The sequence below is a fragment of the Egretta garzetta genome, unplaced genomic scaffold, assembly GCF_000687185.1.
Source record: "Egretta garzetta isolate BGI_Z169 unplaced genomic scaffold, ASM68718v1 scaffold215, whole genome shotgun sequence".
NCBI lineage: Eukaryota > Metazoa > Chordata > Aves > Pelecaniformes > Ardeidae > Egretta > Egretta garzetta.
In genome coordinates this window covers 4790143-4810221 of record NW_009259719.1, presented here as the reverse complement: position 1 = coordinate 4810221, position 20079 = coordinate 4790143, and the positions used below count along the sequence as shown (strand labels likewise).

General features: G+C 38.0%; 1 protein-coding gene across 1 annotated transcript in view; it reads left to right on the top strand.

Moving 5' to 3' along the window:
- The window catches only part of CACNA1D (calcium voltage-gated channel subunit alpha1 D), a 198348-nt gene extending 182967 nt beyond the window's left edge, over positions 1–15381 (top strand). Inside the window, exons 43-50 of the mRNA XM_035894713.1 lie at positions 3260–3376; positions 4864–5231; positions 5564–5590; positions 6496–6645; positions 8104–8267; positions 12045–12166; positions 13741–14061; positions 15088–15381. Of these exons, the coding sequence (XP_035750606.1) occupies positions 3260–3376; positions 4864–5231; positions 5564–5590; positions 6496–6645; positions 8104–8267; positions 12045–12166; positions 13741–14061; positions 15088–15381 (1563 nt within the window). The remainder of the gene's footprint in view (positions 1–3259; positions 3377–4863; positions 5232–5563; positions 5591–6495; positions 6646–8103; positions 8268–12044; positions 12167–13740; positions 14062–15087) is intronic.
- Positions 15382–20079: the final 4698 nt, after the last annotated feature.

The following is a 20079-nucleotide window of genomic DNA, read 5'->3' as shown; positions in this document are numbered from 1 at the left end:
GACTTTTTTTTTTTTGAAAGTCATTATAAGATGATGCTTCAGTAATGTGGCTAGTCTCAAATCATCGTAAGTAATAGCAACAAAAGTTCTTATGAAGTTCTACGCAGGGAAATAATTGCTTCCTAAGAATTTATGCAGTTGTAGTGAAAAAGAAACAAGCGTGCCTCTGGCAAATGTAGACAAATCACTGTCCAGGCTCTCTCTTTGAAAAGTCCCATCTACTCGGGTTTTTTTCTAAGAGAAGACATTATCTCAAATGTAAATGTAGTGGTTTTTAGAACTTCACATATGGAGGACAATGTATATTCCCATTGCCCTCCTGTGCGTTGTAATGTCTCTAGGGCTCTTGCTGGGTAGACTAAAACAGGCAATGTTATATAGGGAAATGTGTATCAGAAGGACCCTTCTTCCCTGTAAACTAATGGAGAGATGTGGGAAGGTTGGTTTGGGTTTTGTGTGTGTTCTTTTATTTAAGAGGTCTTTGATTTGGTTCTGAAGTTCTTGAAGGTAAAGTCAAATGTTTTATCAGTCCATGCTACCTCTGCGATCTTCACAGAAGGCATTAAATGTGGTTCAGAGGAGGGATTTTTCTACTGACGTATAAGTATAAATTCCTGCATTTTTATATCAGCCCCACTTCAGTGGTAGATAACTGATCTAATGAAGGATTGTCTTATGTGAAGAGCTCAGCGTGAGAATTTGTCTCACTATGTGGCACTCCCCTGTCATAAAAATTGTTCTTAGAATACTTAGAATACTTTTAGATTACACCAGGTAAAAGGAGGCAGTACATGGGAGTAGTCATTTTAATGATAGAGCTCACAAAAATGTTGTAGGTAGTTCTGTTAGAGCAAATAAACTGAGGAATATTTTAATTCTGCAGGCAGATGTTGCTTGTAGAATCTGTGGCTTCCGTACTGGCTGTGAGTGAATAAAGCTGATTGGTTTAGTTTAACTGACATATACTTTTACATATGGTGATCCGGGTTTTAGTCTTCCACTCTTGACTGTGTTATTGCAAGAAGTCTGTTATGTGAAAATTAGTATTACTGAAGAGACGTGAGATGATAAAAGCTGCCTGCTTTCTCTTGAGTAAAGAAGGAGTAATTCACCAAGAAGTAAACCAGAAGGCAGTTGGAAATGTAACCAAAATTAAATTATTGTTGAATATGTTGCTGCCAAACACATGGCTTTTCTGAGCTTTTAGGCTTGTATTTGTGGGACTTTGTCACAATTCGGCAGAATGGAATATAAACCAGTAGTTTTTGCCAGGGTTAAAATTTATAACATGGCTGTCTGAGAGTGTTGTGTTGACAGAAAGGCTTAGCTTGAAGGGAGTCTGGGTTTGACTGAAAGCACGGAGCTTGTGTGTAGTTGTAGAGCCGTGCACTCAGCTTCAGCGTTAGAAGATGGGCTCTGCGAAGATGAATAACACTGGGGAATCGAGACTTGACTACTATGTCTCTTATGTTCACTGCTATAGCGTAGGTCTATTCAGCTATTTTTCTGCATGCTTATTTTCTTATTTTAGTAGTTCTTGCATTGTATTCTGCTCATACAAACCTCAGTTTATTTTTATGATAAAGTGTCAGCGTAGCTTTGGGGTTTTTTGTTCTTTTTAGTTTTCTTTGCTATTTAAACAAGCAGGTAGTGAGTGTGAAATGCAAGTGACTATTCTTGGTAATGACTGAATAATCAAAATATAGTAGTAATCCTCTGCTAAATAAATACTGCCTTTGCCTCTGCTATTTAAATAGAAGCCCTTGGTCTTCTGCTTTGAAAACTGTACCTTAAAGTGTTAATTTTACTCCCCTTCAGCACCTTACGAAGTGATGACATTAGCAACCTTGCTAAGGTTTTGACTGTGCAATTAGCATAAGAAGCGTGGGAGAAAGCACAATGTACTTGTGAAACATACATTGTATATTAACTCCCTAGTAAATGATTTTTAGAGCCCTGTTCAATTATAGGATAACTCTCAAAGTTCATCCCTGAGGAAGAAAATGTAATTGCCAAATACACATAGCTAATATGATTAGTCAAGCACCATTTTCAGGCAATCAAATACTGGTATGAGTGAAACCTGGAGAGAAGCCTATAGTACAGCTATGCTGTTAGATACAAAGCTTTTTGGTTCATCCCTTCCCAGGTTCTGATTGCCCACCCTGCATAAATGCCATTTTGTACCCCAGCAAACCAACTCTTTCCATTTTGAGCTCAAACCTGACTGCGATGCTGCAGTGTACTCCAGGCAACGTGTGAGAGAGGCAGCGTGAATGGGACCAAGCCGCGTTTGGTGCCCTCCAAGGTCCTTCGGCTCCTTCTGGAGCTGTGAAACACGCAAAATTCTCTACGCATCTTCGTACCACCCCAGGGCGAGTAACATGCAATGTCATGCCATCATGGAAATACAGCTCTGATGGGCTGGGACAGCACTCATCTGCATAAAAAATGCAGAAGAATAATACATCAGGCTTTTAGATCATAATCAAGAATGGAGCCAACTGCTGTGCATGATTATTAGTAGTGTAAGTGTAGTGTTAGTAAAGAGCTAAACAAACATTTGATTTCTTCTGAACCTAAGGAGATTAAAAAAAGGGAAGAACAAGATTGTGTTGTTTGCTTCAGACCATGACAGCCAGAATTAAAACAGGAAAAATATCTCCTTTCTGAAGTAAGGCAGGCCTATACAAAAGCAGTGATTTCTTGCCCTGAATAAGATGTCTGTTTCCTCTCTAATGTGGGGGTCTGTCCTCATCAGTTTCAGCATTATCCCTTCTCCTAAAGGATGTTTGTGGTAGCAGGCTTGAGAGGAATATGAACTGATACACGCCGCGGCCCATGCTACTGCAGCTAGATGGTTTTCTGTCCTAAACTAAAGCTTTAAATCGAATGTCTGCATATCACAGTGCGGTGCAGATGAGCTGGAATTATTTCACTGCTTTCTTTTCCATCTGAGCTCTGCTAAAAGTGCTGTTGCTATAGCAAAGATCTCCTTGTGTTCTCTTTGTGGACACAGGGTGCAAACATGGTTTTAACATTAAATAGACATCTGACTGAAATGCATTTTATTATAGTTCTTGCTGATTACTTATACTTTATTATTAGATTAATTTTATGTATAGTAGGATGCATCCTCTATGGATGTCAGGATACAAAAGCTTGTCAGCTGTCCGTTAAAATAGATTTACATGCCTGTAATTAAAGAACAAAAAAGAATTTGCATTCCTAATGTATTATGATATTGTCATTGATTTAGGCAGGACTAAGGACACTTCATGATATTGGCCCTGAAATACGCCGAGCTATATCCTGTGACTTGCAAGATGATGAACCTGAGGAAAACAATCCAGAGGAGGAGGAAGATGTTTATAAAGTAATGTCAGAACACAGCTATGTGAATGGTTTTATCATATAATATGAGATTAAAGAATGAGCTTATCCCTGAATATGTAATAATAATAATAATAACCCCCCTCAAACCAGAACAAACTAAATATTTTATAAATAAGCATATTTTATATATATCTATAAAAATTGTACCACTGGGACACTTGCATCTCATCATATATTTAGGAAGCAGTTCCTGCAGGGTGATTCTCCTGCCCCTAATTCTTTCTCATTAATTCTTATTTTTTTCTGAAGCAAATCCTAAGAAAAAGTATGAAACTTGCCATCTAAAATTTTTATAGTGGCAAGGTTCAACTCTTCTGCAGTGGTAGATAGGAAGAAGAGAATGAAATTCTGTGCAGCCAAGCCACAACAGACACAGAGCTGCGTATTTGAAAATGGATGCCTGGAATTACACAGAAGTCAACTAAATGTAAATGCCATTTCCAGTTTCCTGAGAGGGATATCAATAAGAACCAATTGGAAAAAAAAGATTATTTTCCTCTTTTAGGCTATAGTCTAATGGTGAACACATAAAGTTGGTGTTATAATCAGGAGTGACCTGCAAGCCATTTGTCAGCCAGCAAGAAAACTTAATTTTTCACAAGTATTTCAGAAGAAGCAGTTGGAAAAGCACACTTCTGCAGTAATTGTCAGCAGCCCCATAGCTTGCTGTTGTCCTTTGTAAAAAAGGAGGACACGGCACTGGAGACAGTGCCACAGCTACCACCAGTAGCTGTGTTTCTCTGCCAACCATCATTACCTCCTGTCTTCCCTAGATTGAGCTTCAAGACAGCCTGCTGTCATCCAGGACCCACACCTGGCTAGACAGGGTGGCGACATAATCTGGGTCAGATGTAAAAGAGAGCTGCATGTCACAGTCATAACTTAGCACTTCATTCTCCCTTTCACCATCTGTTACACTCTTCAGGGCTGATAAAGAGTTACTGCTCTTTCTTGTACCTCTGCAAGAAGAAAGAATGGAAGCACTGAAGCGTAATGTTACCTACCTGAGATATGCTTGCAAGCTGTTGCATGGCACTCCATGACGCCTGTTGCAAACCGATGCTCTGGGAGAACACGAGGGAATTCCACCAAAGTGTTCTCAAAAATTAAGCAGACATGTCCCTTCCTGAGGAAGTCAATGCATGTTATGTATGGGAATCTAGATTTCTCCTGAGTAGTAAAATGTAGAGAAATCTAGATGTCGCATTTAGTTGTATGGAAAAAGAATAACGATCACAGCATCATGTTGATTTGACTCTGAAATACAAGTATTGTCATTATCACAATCACATCTTGATCACTTCAGGAGATCCCATCTGAAGCATCATAAAACTAGAAAGAAAAATCACAGATTATTTGAATTGCTACTTCCGTATGCATGTAGGACAGAAAGGACGTTATCACTGTCAAAACTATGGTCTGTTAAGGTATCTGATGTAATTTTTTCTTTCTCTTCCCCTAAAACAGAGAAATGGTGCCCTCTTTGGCAACCATATAAACCATATTAGCAGTGACAGACGAGATTCGTTTCAGCAGATCAACACCACACACCGTCCCTTACATGTTCAGCGGCCTTCAATTCCATCTGCAAGTGATACTGAGAAAAATATATATCCTCAGGCGGGAAATTCTGTATACCACAATCATCATAATCACAACTCAGTAGGAAAGCAAGTTCCAAACTCAACAAATGCCAATCTCAATAATGCCAACGTGTCCAAAGTTGTTCATGGAAAACACACGCATTTTGGAAATCATGAGCATAGATCTGAAAATGGTTACCGTTCATACTCCAGAACAGATCACGAGAAGCGTAGAAGGCCAAGCAGTAGGAGGTAAACTTACAAATATGTATTTGCTTTTAAATAAATTTATACATTATAAATACACTGTAAGAAAACTTATGCTGCATGAAACTAATTTGTATAGTTAGCTTTATTTCTGTTGCCTAGTGATGTACAAAACATATATAAATGTATAAAAACATATATAAATATAGCTCTGATGTATGGGAAATGTATATACCTGTAATAAGGTTTGAAAATGGTAGTTTTCTTTAAAGTGAAATTATTAGTTACAGCACAGACATTGTAATCACCAATGAATTTCCCTAAACTACATGATTTTAAAATATCTTTCTCCTTATTTTCATGGCTTACCTGGACAGAACCCGCTACTATGAAACGTATATCAGGTGAGTTGATATTGTTCTGACATAATTGAAGAGGACAAAGTAGTTTTTCTTTTCTTCTGTCCCCTCTCTTTTCTTTTTTTCTTTAGTACAGTTTTCAAAATTAACTGTATGGAAGTGCATATGCTGAATGACTTAAGTGACGATTTCTAAGACAAGTTTTCCACCTGCCTGTTCTAAAAGGATAAACTTCTGGTAAAATTCAGAATTATTCAAACCCTTTTAAAAGTCCAGGCAGGTTTGTGCAGTTTTCAAGATCACAAAAGATCATACCTGATGGTAGCCCTTGTTTAAAACTGACTTGCAAAGACTGGAAAAAAACTGGGTTTAGCTTTGGTAAAAATTAATGTGTACAGTTCCATTTATAGGGGACGCAAAATCTTTCCTGGTCTTATGTCTGAATATTTTCTAAGAGAACTTTTAAAAATAGGCTATATTTTGTTATTTGAAGTGCACTGCTAAGTGTACATCCAGCGCTAGTTTTTAATGTCTAGATTTGCACATCTGTTTCAGATTTTTCTTGGAATACCTCAGTGAATGCTCATTAATATTTTAGCCATTTGGCAAACTTCAGACATTTGAGAGAGGCTGTGTTTCTTCAAAGTACTCTGAATTTACATTTTGTAAAAATGTCTTAAATGTATTTGACTTCACTGAGGGTCCCCATATTAATTACTTTCCTATTTTTACCATAAATAAACAGAGGTCATCTTTAAGAAACAGATAAAATAGTCATGCTCTGAACTACAGTTCTACGCAATTTACTGTAACATCGTGTTCTGACAAGAGAGTTGTTAATGCTTGTCTTTTTTTTTCTTTGAAGCACATTAAAAGAAATGTGTATAAAATATACAATATATAATTTATATAAATAAAATATTTAAAATGTAAGCATTTGCTACTTACAGATCTGACTCTGGTGATGGGCGTCGACCTACTATTTGCCGCGAAGAACGTGAAGTTCAAGACTATTGCAATGATGATCATTATTTGGGAGAGCAGGAGTATTTTAGTGGAGAAGAATATTATGAGGAAGACAGTATGTTGTCAGGAAACAGGTGAGGATATTTGTTAAACTGGCAAAAACATTTCAATAAATTAGGTACATATCTGTAAAGGCTTCACTGAGCACAATTATGCTGAAAACTCTCCAATGTTAATACTGCACAACTGCTGGCAAGTGAAATGGTGAACAGGAATAGTGTGCGTAACAAAGATCTTTTGTATTTGGCATCATGTGCTGTCTCCAGCAAAATTTCTGAACCAAATTCAAAGGAAAACACGATGTTCCTTTGAACTGAGTATAAACTAGATAGTGCATAAAAAAGGAAATGTTTAATTTGTAAATAAAATCTCATGTGCAATGTAAGAAGGATCAAGCTCGGATAGAGGAACTTTTAGAAATGGTTTTCTTCTTTTAAGATAACTTAAAAAGAAAGGTGAAACTGGTAAACTATGGACTGAGATCCTAAAGTAGTACTAGCTGGACCAATAAAGAATTGGATGGCTTCCTTTTGAAAGTTCTTATTCTACCTCTTTATTGATAATCCTCCGCTTGGCACCACTTTTTATCTTAGTACAAACACTTAACACTGTCATAGTTGTCCTGGCCTTTATATGTTTGGAATAGATGTTTCTTAATTTTTATTTATAAGCTTTATGGAAATACCATCAATTGAATTTTAGTCAACACCTAGCATTTTTTATAAATTTGTATTATTGCATAATGTCCAAATTTGTGTTAATCTCAAGCTCCTTACTGTAACTGCAGAGTTCTAGTTTTGTAACCTGTTTCCTATTCATTTTCTAACTTGTTTCTGTTTTCTCTGGCCAAACCTTGGCATAGTACCCAGTTAATTATAGTATTTCAGTCCAGCAACGTATTTCCAAGGCCCAGTAGCATTTTTAACAACTCTTCCCTGATCCTGTGTATTTAACTCCCATGACGTCTGCATTCAATACCTTAATTTCTGATTTAAGAAGAAAAGGCCTTGATTTAATCTTGGTAAATTTAAGCTTTTCTCTGAAACTTTATTTCACACAGTTTCTTCAGAAATGAACTGGGGTGGGTTTTTCTAACTTTAGAACAGTGGCTCCCAAGTTAGTTTGGTTTTGATCATTACCAAATTAGTCTGATTTGAGCACTGTGCCGTTGGCCTCAGGCAGTGATGGCTTCAGCAACAGGGCAGGTCCTAACTTTAAACAATGTACAACTGAGATCCCATGTTTTAGCCTGTACTGGTAAGAATAACTTCACTGAAAATATAATTTGATAAAAATTTCACCTGAGAACTTAGTATGTAACTATACTAGTAGGAAAGTGTATATGTGCTATCTCAAAATCAGTTTGCACACAAAAACTGAATTTTAAAATTGAGTTGTGTAATTATATAATGTAATGTTTGGTTGTCTTGCTGGAGAAAGAGTTGATTTGAAAATCTTCTATAAGAAATCTAATAGAGCAATTTTCAGAAACTGACTGAAATAACATTTTCTTTCTTGTATTTTCAACACAGGCATGTATATAATTACCACTGTAGATATCACTGCCATGACTCAGATTTTGAGAGACCAAAAGGTTACCATCACCCACATGGTTTTTTTGAGGAAGATGATTCACAGATGTGTTATGATACAAAAAGATCTCCTAGGAGACGGCTGCTACCTCCAACACCAACACGTAAGTACATTAAGAACAATTTGTTTGCAAAGCCGGAATTCTTGAAATACATTCCGACATGTCCCAGTTTAAAAAGGCTTGGATTTCAACATGACATTTCTTGATTACTGTCACTAATGGTTTATCGTGTATGGGAGAATTGTCTATCCATCCTGAGAGGTTGCTCAAAAAATCTATGGAACCTAACTTACAAGTCAGTCTTCCTAACATCTCTTGCCTCACTCATCCCATAATACAAAAATAACCAATTTAATTGCTAGTTTTAACTTGATTTGATAAATTAAGGAAGAGCAAGGTGGAATGCAGCAGTAGTTTACTTTGAAACTTTGATCAAAGTGTTTCAATCCGTGTGCCCTTTATTCACACCTGCGGTTGTGCGTTGTTGCCATGAGTCAGTGCCTATTGTCTCTATAGTGACTCCCCTGCTGGCACTTCCCTGTCTCCTAAGACATCCTGCTTAATGCCATGGTAATCACTTCCAGTTACGCCTTTACCTCGTACCATTTTAGTAAACACTAGAGTCTGAAGTGGGATAATTTTCAGGGAAAAGAGAACCAAGAGTGAGCTTAATAGTGCTTTGGGCTTGGGTTTTTTTCCCTTACTTTTGAAGTGCCTTTAGCTTTTTAATGTGAGTTTCTCAAATCCCTGTGAAAAATTGAAGTGTTATCCTGGGCTAAGCACCTTATTTCAGATTCACATTGGTACTTCATTCTGCCATCTCAGGAACAAGGCTTAATATTCCATGTTTCTTCTGAGGGAGAAAACGTTTCAATTTATAGATTGAATTAGTATTGTCAACTGACAATACTGATTTTTTTTTACCTGTTTCTTTAATTTTCAGTTTTTCTCCTCCTTAAATCTTTCCCTTCATTTCCCCTTATCTCAAGCACAATATTGCTTTATCTGCATTTCTAAAAGCTCTCATCTTCTTATCTTGTAATTTTGGGTTTGTACATTCCAGACCATACTGCAGAGATTAGCAGTCCTAATCCTCTGGTGAAACTAGGCACAGACTCAAAACTCTTGGATTTTGGTCTTTGACCTATGGCACTTTGCAGAGCGGAAGCACCTGGGGTTGTGAAGTGTAAAATAAACAGCTTCCCAAGGCTAAAATAAAGAGACTGCATTGGTCCGCAAGAAACAAAACTCAGCTCCACGCAACCCCATAGCATCCCTCGGAATACGCTTACGCATGGTGTGGTCAGCACAGCCAGGTCTGTTACATATGCCTTTGGATGACGCCATCTAACCAGTGCCATCCAGTCAAGACAACAAAGGATCATTTCTAGAAAAGTCTCCATATTTTGTCTGCTCTAAGGTGGATTGGCTTTCTAGCAAAACCGGAGTTGTCTTTCATTCTGATGATGCTAGCAGCCAGAGTCACAGTCCATTTATCTGTGGCATTATGACTGTAAGGACCCTGTGGGTAGGAAAATGAGTTTCAGTCCTTTCCTGTCTCAGGCACCCTAAAGAAAATGTAGGTATAGATTTACAGTCTCAGACTGTTTAAAACTACAGAAAGCTGTAGTAAAGGGCAGCAGCAAAATATATTATTGTATAACAAATAAAACATTCTTCAGCCATACTGTCAAGTGCCGGATCCTCACTTTCAGCACTCAGCTCCTCCCAAGAAGACTAGCAATGCTCTCTGCTGTTTGGCTTTCTGACCTTAAGGGGCACAGATGGAAAAAGCAGAAAGAATGTGAGTCTTGCACTACAGAGGGTAAATAACTCAGATGAATGATAGTGAAGCATACACAAAGCTGCTAGCTATCTTCCCGTAGCAGAAGGAAGACATCAGACAGAGGGGAAACTGTGAAAGGAGACTCCTGCACATCTTCCTACAAGCTGTTCTGATAGCAGAGAAATTTTAAGCTGAAGGGATGGGTGCTTTATATATCCTTTCCATACATTGCAGGGGAACAACCTTCTTATAAAAAGCCTCCGTGGGCTTCCCATGGACGTGTTGAGAGGGGAAGGTTGAAGGCTTCCTGTGACTGCAGCCTTTGGGCTTCATTTAACTTTTTTGATAAGTACAAGAGCCTAGATAGATTTACTAGATAAGAGGGTATTTGATATCCTGGGATAGGAGGACCTAGTTCTGATCTAAGTTGCGTAAGGGTAGCATAGGAAGTAAAGTCCTTTGACTTACATCAGTATAATGTCACAAGAGCACAGTTAGGCTTCCCATCATAATCATGGATTTAATGTTCAAGAACGCAGTTAGAGGCTCGGTATTTCATCAGATTTTAAAAGAAGCTCAAACCTGTTATTTGTAACTAGTGTGTCGGCTGTTTGGCCTGGGGACAAAGCCTTGATGTTTGCATGTAAAGAAAGAAAAAAAGAGAAAGAAAAAAAAAAAAAAAGAAGAACCTGCAACATTGCACTAAACAGTTTCTGCTACCATCTGGATTCAGTCCACATGCAGTGCCTTGGCTGCATACTGTAGTTAGTATTGAGCTGTGTGTCAGGCTTTCTAGAGGTTTTTATACCAAACTCACCACCACTGTAGTTGAGCAACTTCCAGAAGTGCAATGGGAAACAATTAAAATGTTCTTTCAGACTCTCTCCTGGGGAGAAGCATGTGCAAAGCAGCGTCTTGTTTGGAATGAGGCGATTTTTGGGGGGGTTTCTTATTCATTTTTTTATTGGGACATTTAGCATTTGTTATGATCAGGAGCTAAGGCTTGACATTCCTGTATTTGAATTTACCACAGAGGCAATGGAAAGAGACATGAAGTTTGCACTGAGTGTACTGAATCACTTCCTGGAGGTGCCAGTTTTAGTCCAATGGCTCTTTAAGGAACCTTGATTGTTAGCATGGAGCATTAAGTGCCTGGTGATAACTATGAGGAATCCTAAGTCTATGGCACTTAACTCTTCAATACTGTTCACAAAATTCTTGGTGTTGGGAAAAAAAAAAGATACCAAGATAGTTTCAGTAAGTTTCAAGACAGTGCAATTTTGTGTCAGTGCTTTGTACAGTCAAGGCTCTTTCCAGTTTTCCACTATGATGCTCTCAGCTGTGAGGACTTATCTGGATTCCAGCTGTTGTTCAGCACCCAGGTCTTCCTCACACTGAAGCTAACACAGAGGAATGATACCCATGCGCTTCTTCCCATCGTTCCTAGCCTTTCTCCAAGACCAGCTGAAACATTTCCACATCAGCCAAACAGCTCAATCCAGTTTAGATTTCTACTTTTTCCTTTCTAGCATTTACATGAATAATAGCAGCATACCTAACAGCAGACACCATCATTTATCACTGTCATAATAACAGGATAAACATCAGGAATTGATAACATGAGTCAACTTTGACTTGTGTATGGTTTTTCATATTATACGTTGCTTCCAAGGAACTGGGGATTTGGAATTTCCTTTGGGCAGTCTGGTTCATGAGAATGAAGTTCAAAACCATGGGGAAGAAAGAAGAAACTCTTGTTTGTAACTGTTCACAGCAGTTTACAGTAAAACTCTGAAGTTAAGTGTCTGAACCAGTCTGCTGCATAACGCAAGCTTGCTTTGTGAAGCATAGCTGCTTCGAGTTCTGTCATGGCAGGCTGTTCACATGGTTTCTCTAGGACTGCATTTGTTCATATGATGAATCTGCCCTTCCTCTTATAACCAGCTGCTTGCCTTCTGTTAGCACAACTTATTTCTTATTCAGGGATGTTTTTATTTGTGTGATGTGTGAATTGACTTACACTGGAATTCTGGAAATAATAGACTTTGAGGAAAAGTATTTTATTTTCCTAATGAATTATGGTTTCCCTGCAGCAAATAGACGATCTTCCTTTAACTTCGAATGCCTCCGCCGACAAAGCAGTCAAGATGACATACCGCTCTCTCCCAATTTCCACCATCGCACTGCTTTACCACTTCACTTAATGCAACAGCAGGTAAACACAAAATCTTATTTAACTAATAATGAATGACATTTTTCCAGCTTCTATATTGTACCTCTGACTTTCATTGTTGTTTGAAACAGCACTAGTACATTATGTGGTTTGCCTGCGCACAACTTCTAGGCCAAGTGTAGGCTTGTAGTTGCTAGACACAAGGCTTGTCAAACATCGACCTTCTACAAAACATTGAAAATGAGTAGCTTGCCCCCATGACTCCTGAAGTGTCCACAGAGTTGGAATTTTGGCCAGGACTGCATAATACGGCAGCTGTCTCTTAATCTTTGCCTAGGCAGTTACTCAGCTCCGTCTGTGAGAATCTGCAAGTACAGAATACGTGTATTCTGAGGCTCAATGCCCAGCTCTGACATAGTCTCGAGAGAATGGTGGTTTCCACAGTCAAGACACCATTCTGAATGCGCGGGACCTGGACAGACTGGAGAGCTGGGCGGAGAGGAACCTGATGAAGTTCAACAAGGGCAAGTGTCGAGTGCTGCACCTGGGGAGGTCAAACCCCATGCACCAGTACAGGCTGGGGGCTGACCTGCTGGAAAGCAGCTCTGCTGAGAGGGACCTGGGAGTCCTGGTGGATGACAAGCTGACCATGAGCCAGCAGGGTGCCCTTGTTGCCAAGAAGGCCAATGGTATCCTGGGGTGCATTAAGAGGAGTGTGGCCAGCAGGTCGAGGGAGGTTATCCTCTCCCTCTACTCTGCCCTGGTGAGACCCCACCTGGAGTACTGTGTCCAGTTCTGGGCTCCCCAGTTCAAGAAAGATGAGGAACTCCTAGAAAGAGTCCAGAGGAGGGCAACTAGGATGATAAAGGGACTGGAGCACCTCCCCTACGAGGAAAGGCTGAGAGAGTTGGGCTTGTTCAGCCTGAGGAAGAGAAGACTGACAGGGGATCTCATCAACGCATACAAATATCTTAAGGGCGGAAGTCAAGAGGACGGAAGCAGTCTGTTTGCAGTGGTGTCCAGCAACAGGACTAGGGGCAACGGGTGCAAACTGAAACATAAGAGGTTTCAGTTGAATATGAGGAAAAACTTCTTTACTGTAAGGGTGACAGAGCACTGGAACAGGCTGCCCAGGGGGGTTGTGGAGTCTCCTTCTCTGGAGATATTCAAGGCCCGCCTGGATGAAGTCCTGTGTAGAATGCTCTAGGAGAGCCTGCTTTAGCAGGGGGGTTGGACTAGATGATCTCCCGAGGTCCCTTCCAACCCTTGTGATTCTGTGATTCTGTGAAAATGCTGACAGCTTCCTATCCTGTCCCTACAGGACAGAAGGAATGTTTCTACACTTCGCTTTCTTTGTTTCATATATTGTATAAGCAATTATTTTTCTTTATTAATGCCAATACCAAGATTTTGTGATCCGAGTAATAATAGAAAAAATGGCATTGTATCCTGTCAATTTACCAATTTCAGTCCTGTTCCTCCTTTACATGACTATTAAACATCAAGTGATGCTAACTTTGCTGCCTGAACAATTGGCTTGAACTAACTGCTGAAATGAGAAAAAGTATGACTGAGCATTTGAAATCACTAACTTCTAAAATTCTTCCCCTTATCAGGTCATGGCTGTTGCAGGTCTGGATTCCAGCAAAGCTCATAAGCATTCACCAAGTCGTTCAACGCGTTCCTGGGCTACCCCACCTGCGACCCCTCCCAACAGGGACCGTACTCCATATTACACACCTCTAATCCAGGTTGATAGGGCTGAATCTACAGAACACATGAATGGCAGCCTGCCTTCCTTGCATAGGAGCTCTTGGTACACAGATGACCCCGATATTTCCTACCGAACATTTACACCAGCCAATTTAACTGTACCTAATGACTTTAGGCATAAACATAGTGACAAACAGAGGAGTGCAGACAGTTTGGTAGAAGCGGTAAGTATTACAGAAAGCTCTGAACTAGCCGAGTATTTGTCTCTTCCATTTTTGTGTTAACATTAAAAAGCGTATCATTCAGTCCATATTATCTCTCTGAAAATGTGGTATTTTCGGTTTCAAAGCCCAAAACTGTTTCTAAGTAAAGACAGGGGAACTTATTCATAGTTGTCATGTAGTGAAGGATTTCTACTGAATCCAGATCTTAACATTAGTGTGTCAGAGAACTGCAGAGATTTCAGAGATACTTGAAATTTAAGTTTTCTAGATGAGGATCAGTTATGAAGTGTACTTCCATGGTGGCTGATAGGGAAGACATGAGGCATGTGCCTGTTTTCTCTGCTGTTTCTGTAGAAATGTATCACCATTTTTGCAGTAATCTGAATAAAAGAACAAGAGCTCTATGAATCAGTGTACTGAATGCGGAGGTTAATAGTTACAAGGATTGATCTGTAGGTGTACTCATGAATGTTAAGAATTCCCTTTCATGTTAAAAAAAAGTTCTGAAGATAGAGTACATAGCATTTCTGAATCATAATTACTGTTCTTGCTTCCATCTATCACTTCCTTTCCATTGCTATGAGTTAAACAATATACTTTGTTAAATTTTATTTGCAAATGGGACTTCAGCATCTTTCTTCCATGTACTCTAAAGAACCGAGAATGTATCTAGAATTCTGTTTCAGGCAGTTCTAATTGCACCATCTGCGATATATTAACTGCTGCCTTTAGTATATCAGCCTGATGATTGATGTTTATCAAAGGCTACTTCCAAATTTCTAAAGAGAAAAGTCAGGTATATTGCATCATCAGTTACATTATCACATCACTGATACAGTGGAGCTTGGAGCCATTTGATTGTTGATTTGATCTGATTGTTCTTTACACATGCAGTTTTGCTGTGGGTTGCTGTAGTGAGTCAGCGTGGGGTTTCTAGTATTTTCCACAACTGAGAAATGTTTTTATGACCTGCCTGCTCTTCTGTATTTCCACTTCACATCTCATTCTCTCCCCTCCATCTGCCAGGTACTTATATCGGAAGGCCTAGGAAGGTACGCAAAGGACCCTAAATTTGTTTCAGCTACAAAACACGAGATTGCTGATGCATGTGACATGACTATTGATGAGATGGAAAGTGCAGCGAGTAATCTTCTCAATGGAAATATCAGCAATGGGACCAATGGGGATATGTTTCCCATTTTAAGCAGACAAGATTATGAACTTCAAGATTTTGGTCCTGGCTACAGTGATGAAGAACCAGAAACGGGACGATATGAAGAAGACTTAGCTGATGAAATGATATGCATTACAAGCTTATAGTATTTAGCAAGGAAAATGATTCTAATAACAGAAAAAGTGCCTCATATTTTAAAGATGCTAGGCACTAGCTGGAGTGAATAACCAATCACGTTTTGTACAAGTGATGTCACACCTCAAGGAAGCCATAACTAATAAATTGATTATCTCCAGGTTGCCGAAATGTGATCAGAGCTGCAGTACGTCGTCTCCTCCCACAGAATCTTCAGTTCCTCTGTAGGAATTAGGTTATTTTGAAACCAAGCAGACTGTGACAATCAGTTTTTTGAGGGCTAGAGTAGGATTCTGAGGTGTAATATCTTGCCTGTCTTTCAACCTCATGCTGCTGTCCTTCACAGTAGAGCAGGATTTTGTCAATGAAAATGTCTGTGTGAGTCTGGCACAAAATTGCGTGGGAAATAGCAACATGAGATGAGTGATGACAACCAATAATGTCATTACCTCAGTACTCAACAGCATATCAGCTACCCGTTGCATATCCATTCTAACATTGTTTTCAAACTTGCCTCCTTATTTCTTTTCTTAATGCTCTTCTAAAATGCAGTTTGTCATGCTCTACCTGTTAGAGATCGTTGGAAAAAGAAGTTATATAAAGAATAATCTGTCATATGTAACACCGGTTTACATAGGAAAATATCATTCAGATAGTCTGTTTTATGACTATCACGTTAAGGGCAAAATATACTGGAATAATTGCATTCTTACTAATGCACTTGCAACCAGGTTATAGTAGAATTAGACAAGATAGTTTGCTAAAAATTATATAGTAGAAATTATTGTAAATTAATTGTAATATACAATGATTTGTATTTGTAAAGAGATGTTCTATATTTTGTAATTATTGTACCGTAATTGAACTGCAGCAATATTTATGGACCCTAATTATTGTAACTCTCCACAGAATTCTAGATAGAAGTATTTTTACTTGGAATATATAGATCTATAGCATAAATATTTAAATAGAGCCACCTCTCAGTGTAAAGCTCTTTTTCAGACAAAGTGTCAAGTTTGAACTTGGCAACAGAACAGATTTTTTTTTTTTTTTTAAAATAATTGAGTCAAATGAATCTCTCTGCATAAGGGATGCACAGTTGACTATTTACAGTCTTATACTTGGAAAAGTAAAAGATTTAAAGTTATTTTAACTTTTTTGATTGAAAAATAAGCTCTAATTTTATTTTTTTATTAATCCCTTGCTAAAAATAAGTATTAAAATAATTAAAAAATTGGAAAGCTCATGCTAGGGTATTACTGGTCATGAGATAATTAGTTTTGACAAAGTATATTACCTACATACCCTACTTTGATAGGAAGCATCTTGGGCAGAAAATATTTCACAGGTAAATGAAAATGCTTTACTTGAGTACTATTTCCTCGGCTTGGAAAGAAAAGAAATATGATAAAATGATTCTTCACAGAACCAAAAACCTTGATATAAGAAGTGTACTATTTTATTGCCTCTACCTTTCTGTTGTTCTATGTGTACTATTTCAAAGATTTATTTTTATGCAATCAAGAGAGGGCTTAGATATTGTTCATAATGCAGTAAAACCCTGAAATTACCTTGAGGCTGAAATGACCTAAGAGGAAAATCAAAAACCACTGAAAGCTACTGTCTATTTTGTTAGCACTGGATAAAAATGACTTGTTCTAACAAGTTATCTTATCAGGTTTTACCTGTAGTTCATATGCTAGATAGCAATCCAGTTCACATTTTTACAAATGTGATGTTTAAAACATGTCAATAAACATTTTGTACATAATGACAGTTTCCTATGAATAGCTTACAGACTTCCTCTGAAATCATTCTTATTTCAAATGCCAGGATAAGAACTTAAAGGTTTGTAAATTATTTCTTGACCTACATCATTTTGTATTAAAACAAATGCAAAATGTTCTTCAAAATAAAACTGTGTAATAATTTTATTATACTTGGGACTCCTTTTACTAATAGTTTTTCACCAAGTAGCTCCAAAAGTTAAATTCTGTTTGCACTGTGTGAAGAGTGGAAGGGAATGTGTGGAATAGTCATCAGTCTACACTACCATAGTGTGCAAGTCCTTTACGAATGATTGCTGTTAACCAGAAAGAAATAAAGTGATTAGAGTGTTCCTATGAAAAACGGTACTATTAGTCCCTAGATACAGATCTATGGAAACAATTAGGAGAATCTGACTAAAATCCCCTAAAATGTCAGAACAAATATTTCATGCTGTCTGCCAGGAAACACTTGGGTAGGTTACCCAGCACTAGTTGCTTCGTTATTCTTTCCAAGCTTACAGAAACAAACTTCAGGACACCAAAATGGGGCTTTCTGGATCTGTAACAATGAGTAGTTTCCCAAGTTCCACCTACTGTGGTACACCCACTTCTGAAAACTGCCTTTAAGGCAACTGAAGTTGAAAATTAAAAAAAAAAAAAGGAGGGAAAAGTCCCAGACAGCACATCAGATTTGGCAGGTTGAACTGAACGACAATTTTTTTAATTAACCATTTGTCCAAGGAGACAGAAAACAATATGCTGATTTCACTGTATTTTCTTGCTAGTATGGTTAGTCCTTAGCTTTCAGTAGTCTGATGAGAGACTCCTTAGGGCAGATGTGATCTTTTATGAGAAAATGGTCATTACAAAAATAAACAATGAAGGAAATTTAGTTACTAAACCATGTTCTATATAGTTAATGGTTTAAGGGAGAACACATATATATGGATACATAGAATACCTGTTCAATTTTATTACAGAAGTATATAGAAAAAAGTAATCAATGTATGATCAATTACATGATAATTGGCACCCTTAAAATACTGCCAATCATAGTAAATACTCAATACAGAAAAACTAGAAGTTATCTCAACAACTAAAGCATATTTCATGAGTTTCCAGATTTCTTTATATATGTATGTAATGACAGAAAACATTAGCAAAAAATTAAACATTGTTAAGTCTTTTACAGTGAAGTAAATTCACTGAAAAAGTGAATATATAAAATATACTCATATTTGAACAGTGCCTTTTTTGGAGCTTGGATGACAGAAGAATAGGGACTAAAAATTCTAATGCTGTAATAAGATATGCTTGTGTTCTCTCTACAATAACTCTTCATTTTAACTACAATTAAAAAAAAATGCATAAATGCTTTTATTATTCCTCAAAATATGTTTCTATGTTTATTTTAGACAAAATGCATGTTCCGAGCCCACTTTCCAGTCTTCCAGGGTTTACACAGCTGCCTCATTTGGTTGCAGACTAATTGAAATCAGACACTTGGAATGGTTTTAAGCTGCAGAAACATCAAAAGTTCTGGTGTACAAAACCTTGAGTGGCCTTACATAACTTGAATACAATGCAGTTTTACGGATACTGCTATTTTCTGCTGCTTTTAAAAGCACTTCTCATACTAAAGCAACTTGAACTGAAATATGTGTACAAAATAAACACTTTTGGTCACTTTTCTTTCTTAATCTCATTGTTCCCAGCCAGAGACCTCCAACTGTGTCTGAAGCATCTGCAGCAAGCCATTACCATGCAAATGCTGATGTTCTCACTCGCAGCACCATTGCTGGTTCAAGCCATGCTGGCAGGTCTAGTAACTTCCAAATTCTTAGATCAAACAGCTTTTACAATTAACTTTTTTTGAATACATCATGTAGTATCATCTGCGCATTTATAGAAACATTTATATCTGGGTAGAACTGGGAATAATAATCCATTATATACTGTGTTATTTTGTTGAATAAGTAAAACTCCGGAATTATCAGCCTGTGTTCTGCAATCTAATAAGGTGTAAAAGATGATTTTTACCTAGCAGACTGCCAGTGCTCCACAGAGCATGTTAGAGTATCTTGTACCTGTTCAAGTATCCCTTAGCAGACTTGACTCTGCTAGAAGAACAATTTTAACAGGAATTCATTATCAGCAACCAGATACAATGCAGGAGATTCTAATGGTAGCTTGATGCTACCTAGAGATTTCCCCAGGGCAACATCACTTTCAAATACCTGAGCCATTTCTTTGGCACTGCATCAAAGGAATGTGATGAAGGAGCCTCAATGTTCTATAGCAGTGAGGCCTAATTTAATAAAGCAACTGCGGTTCACAGCAATGAAAAGATTTAAGTGTTTAGAAGGGGAGGAATTTGCAAGGTGTCTATGTATGTTTAGAACTGCACGAAAAGATAATGATATTTCAGAAGAAATGCCCGATTATCTGATTGCACAATGCAGCAATATGTACCTGAACGTAAGACACACATGCAGTTTGGCATGTGTTACCCTTGCTGTTTCCTCATCTTTTAGAGCTTGACGTAACAGCAGAGGATAGCTCTGTACATGTTCAGTAATAAGTTATGTAAGGCAGGGGCTTGTTAATCCTCTGCAGTTGCATAATAACAATTTCCATCTTGCATGCCTAGAGTGGAAACTCACATTGTAAATCTGCAAATGCAGGAACTTCAGTGTTCTGTCTTTCCAAATTGTTTTCCCTCTCAACTGCACAGGACTGTGTTAAGTCTCACCAGCTATATATTTCCCTGAGTATCCTAATACTTTGTATTCCAAATGACACTAAGATACCTACTGCAGTCCTTTAAATGAAAATCTCAAAAGCACAGGTGCAGAATAAAAATTACTTGCCATAAAAAGGTATACCATACACAGTTCATGCTTTCCTCAAATGCACGTCTGCATCAGATGAATTCTCTTA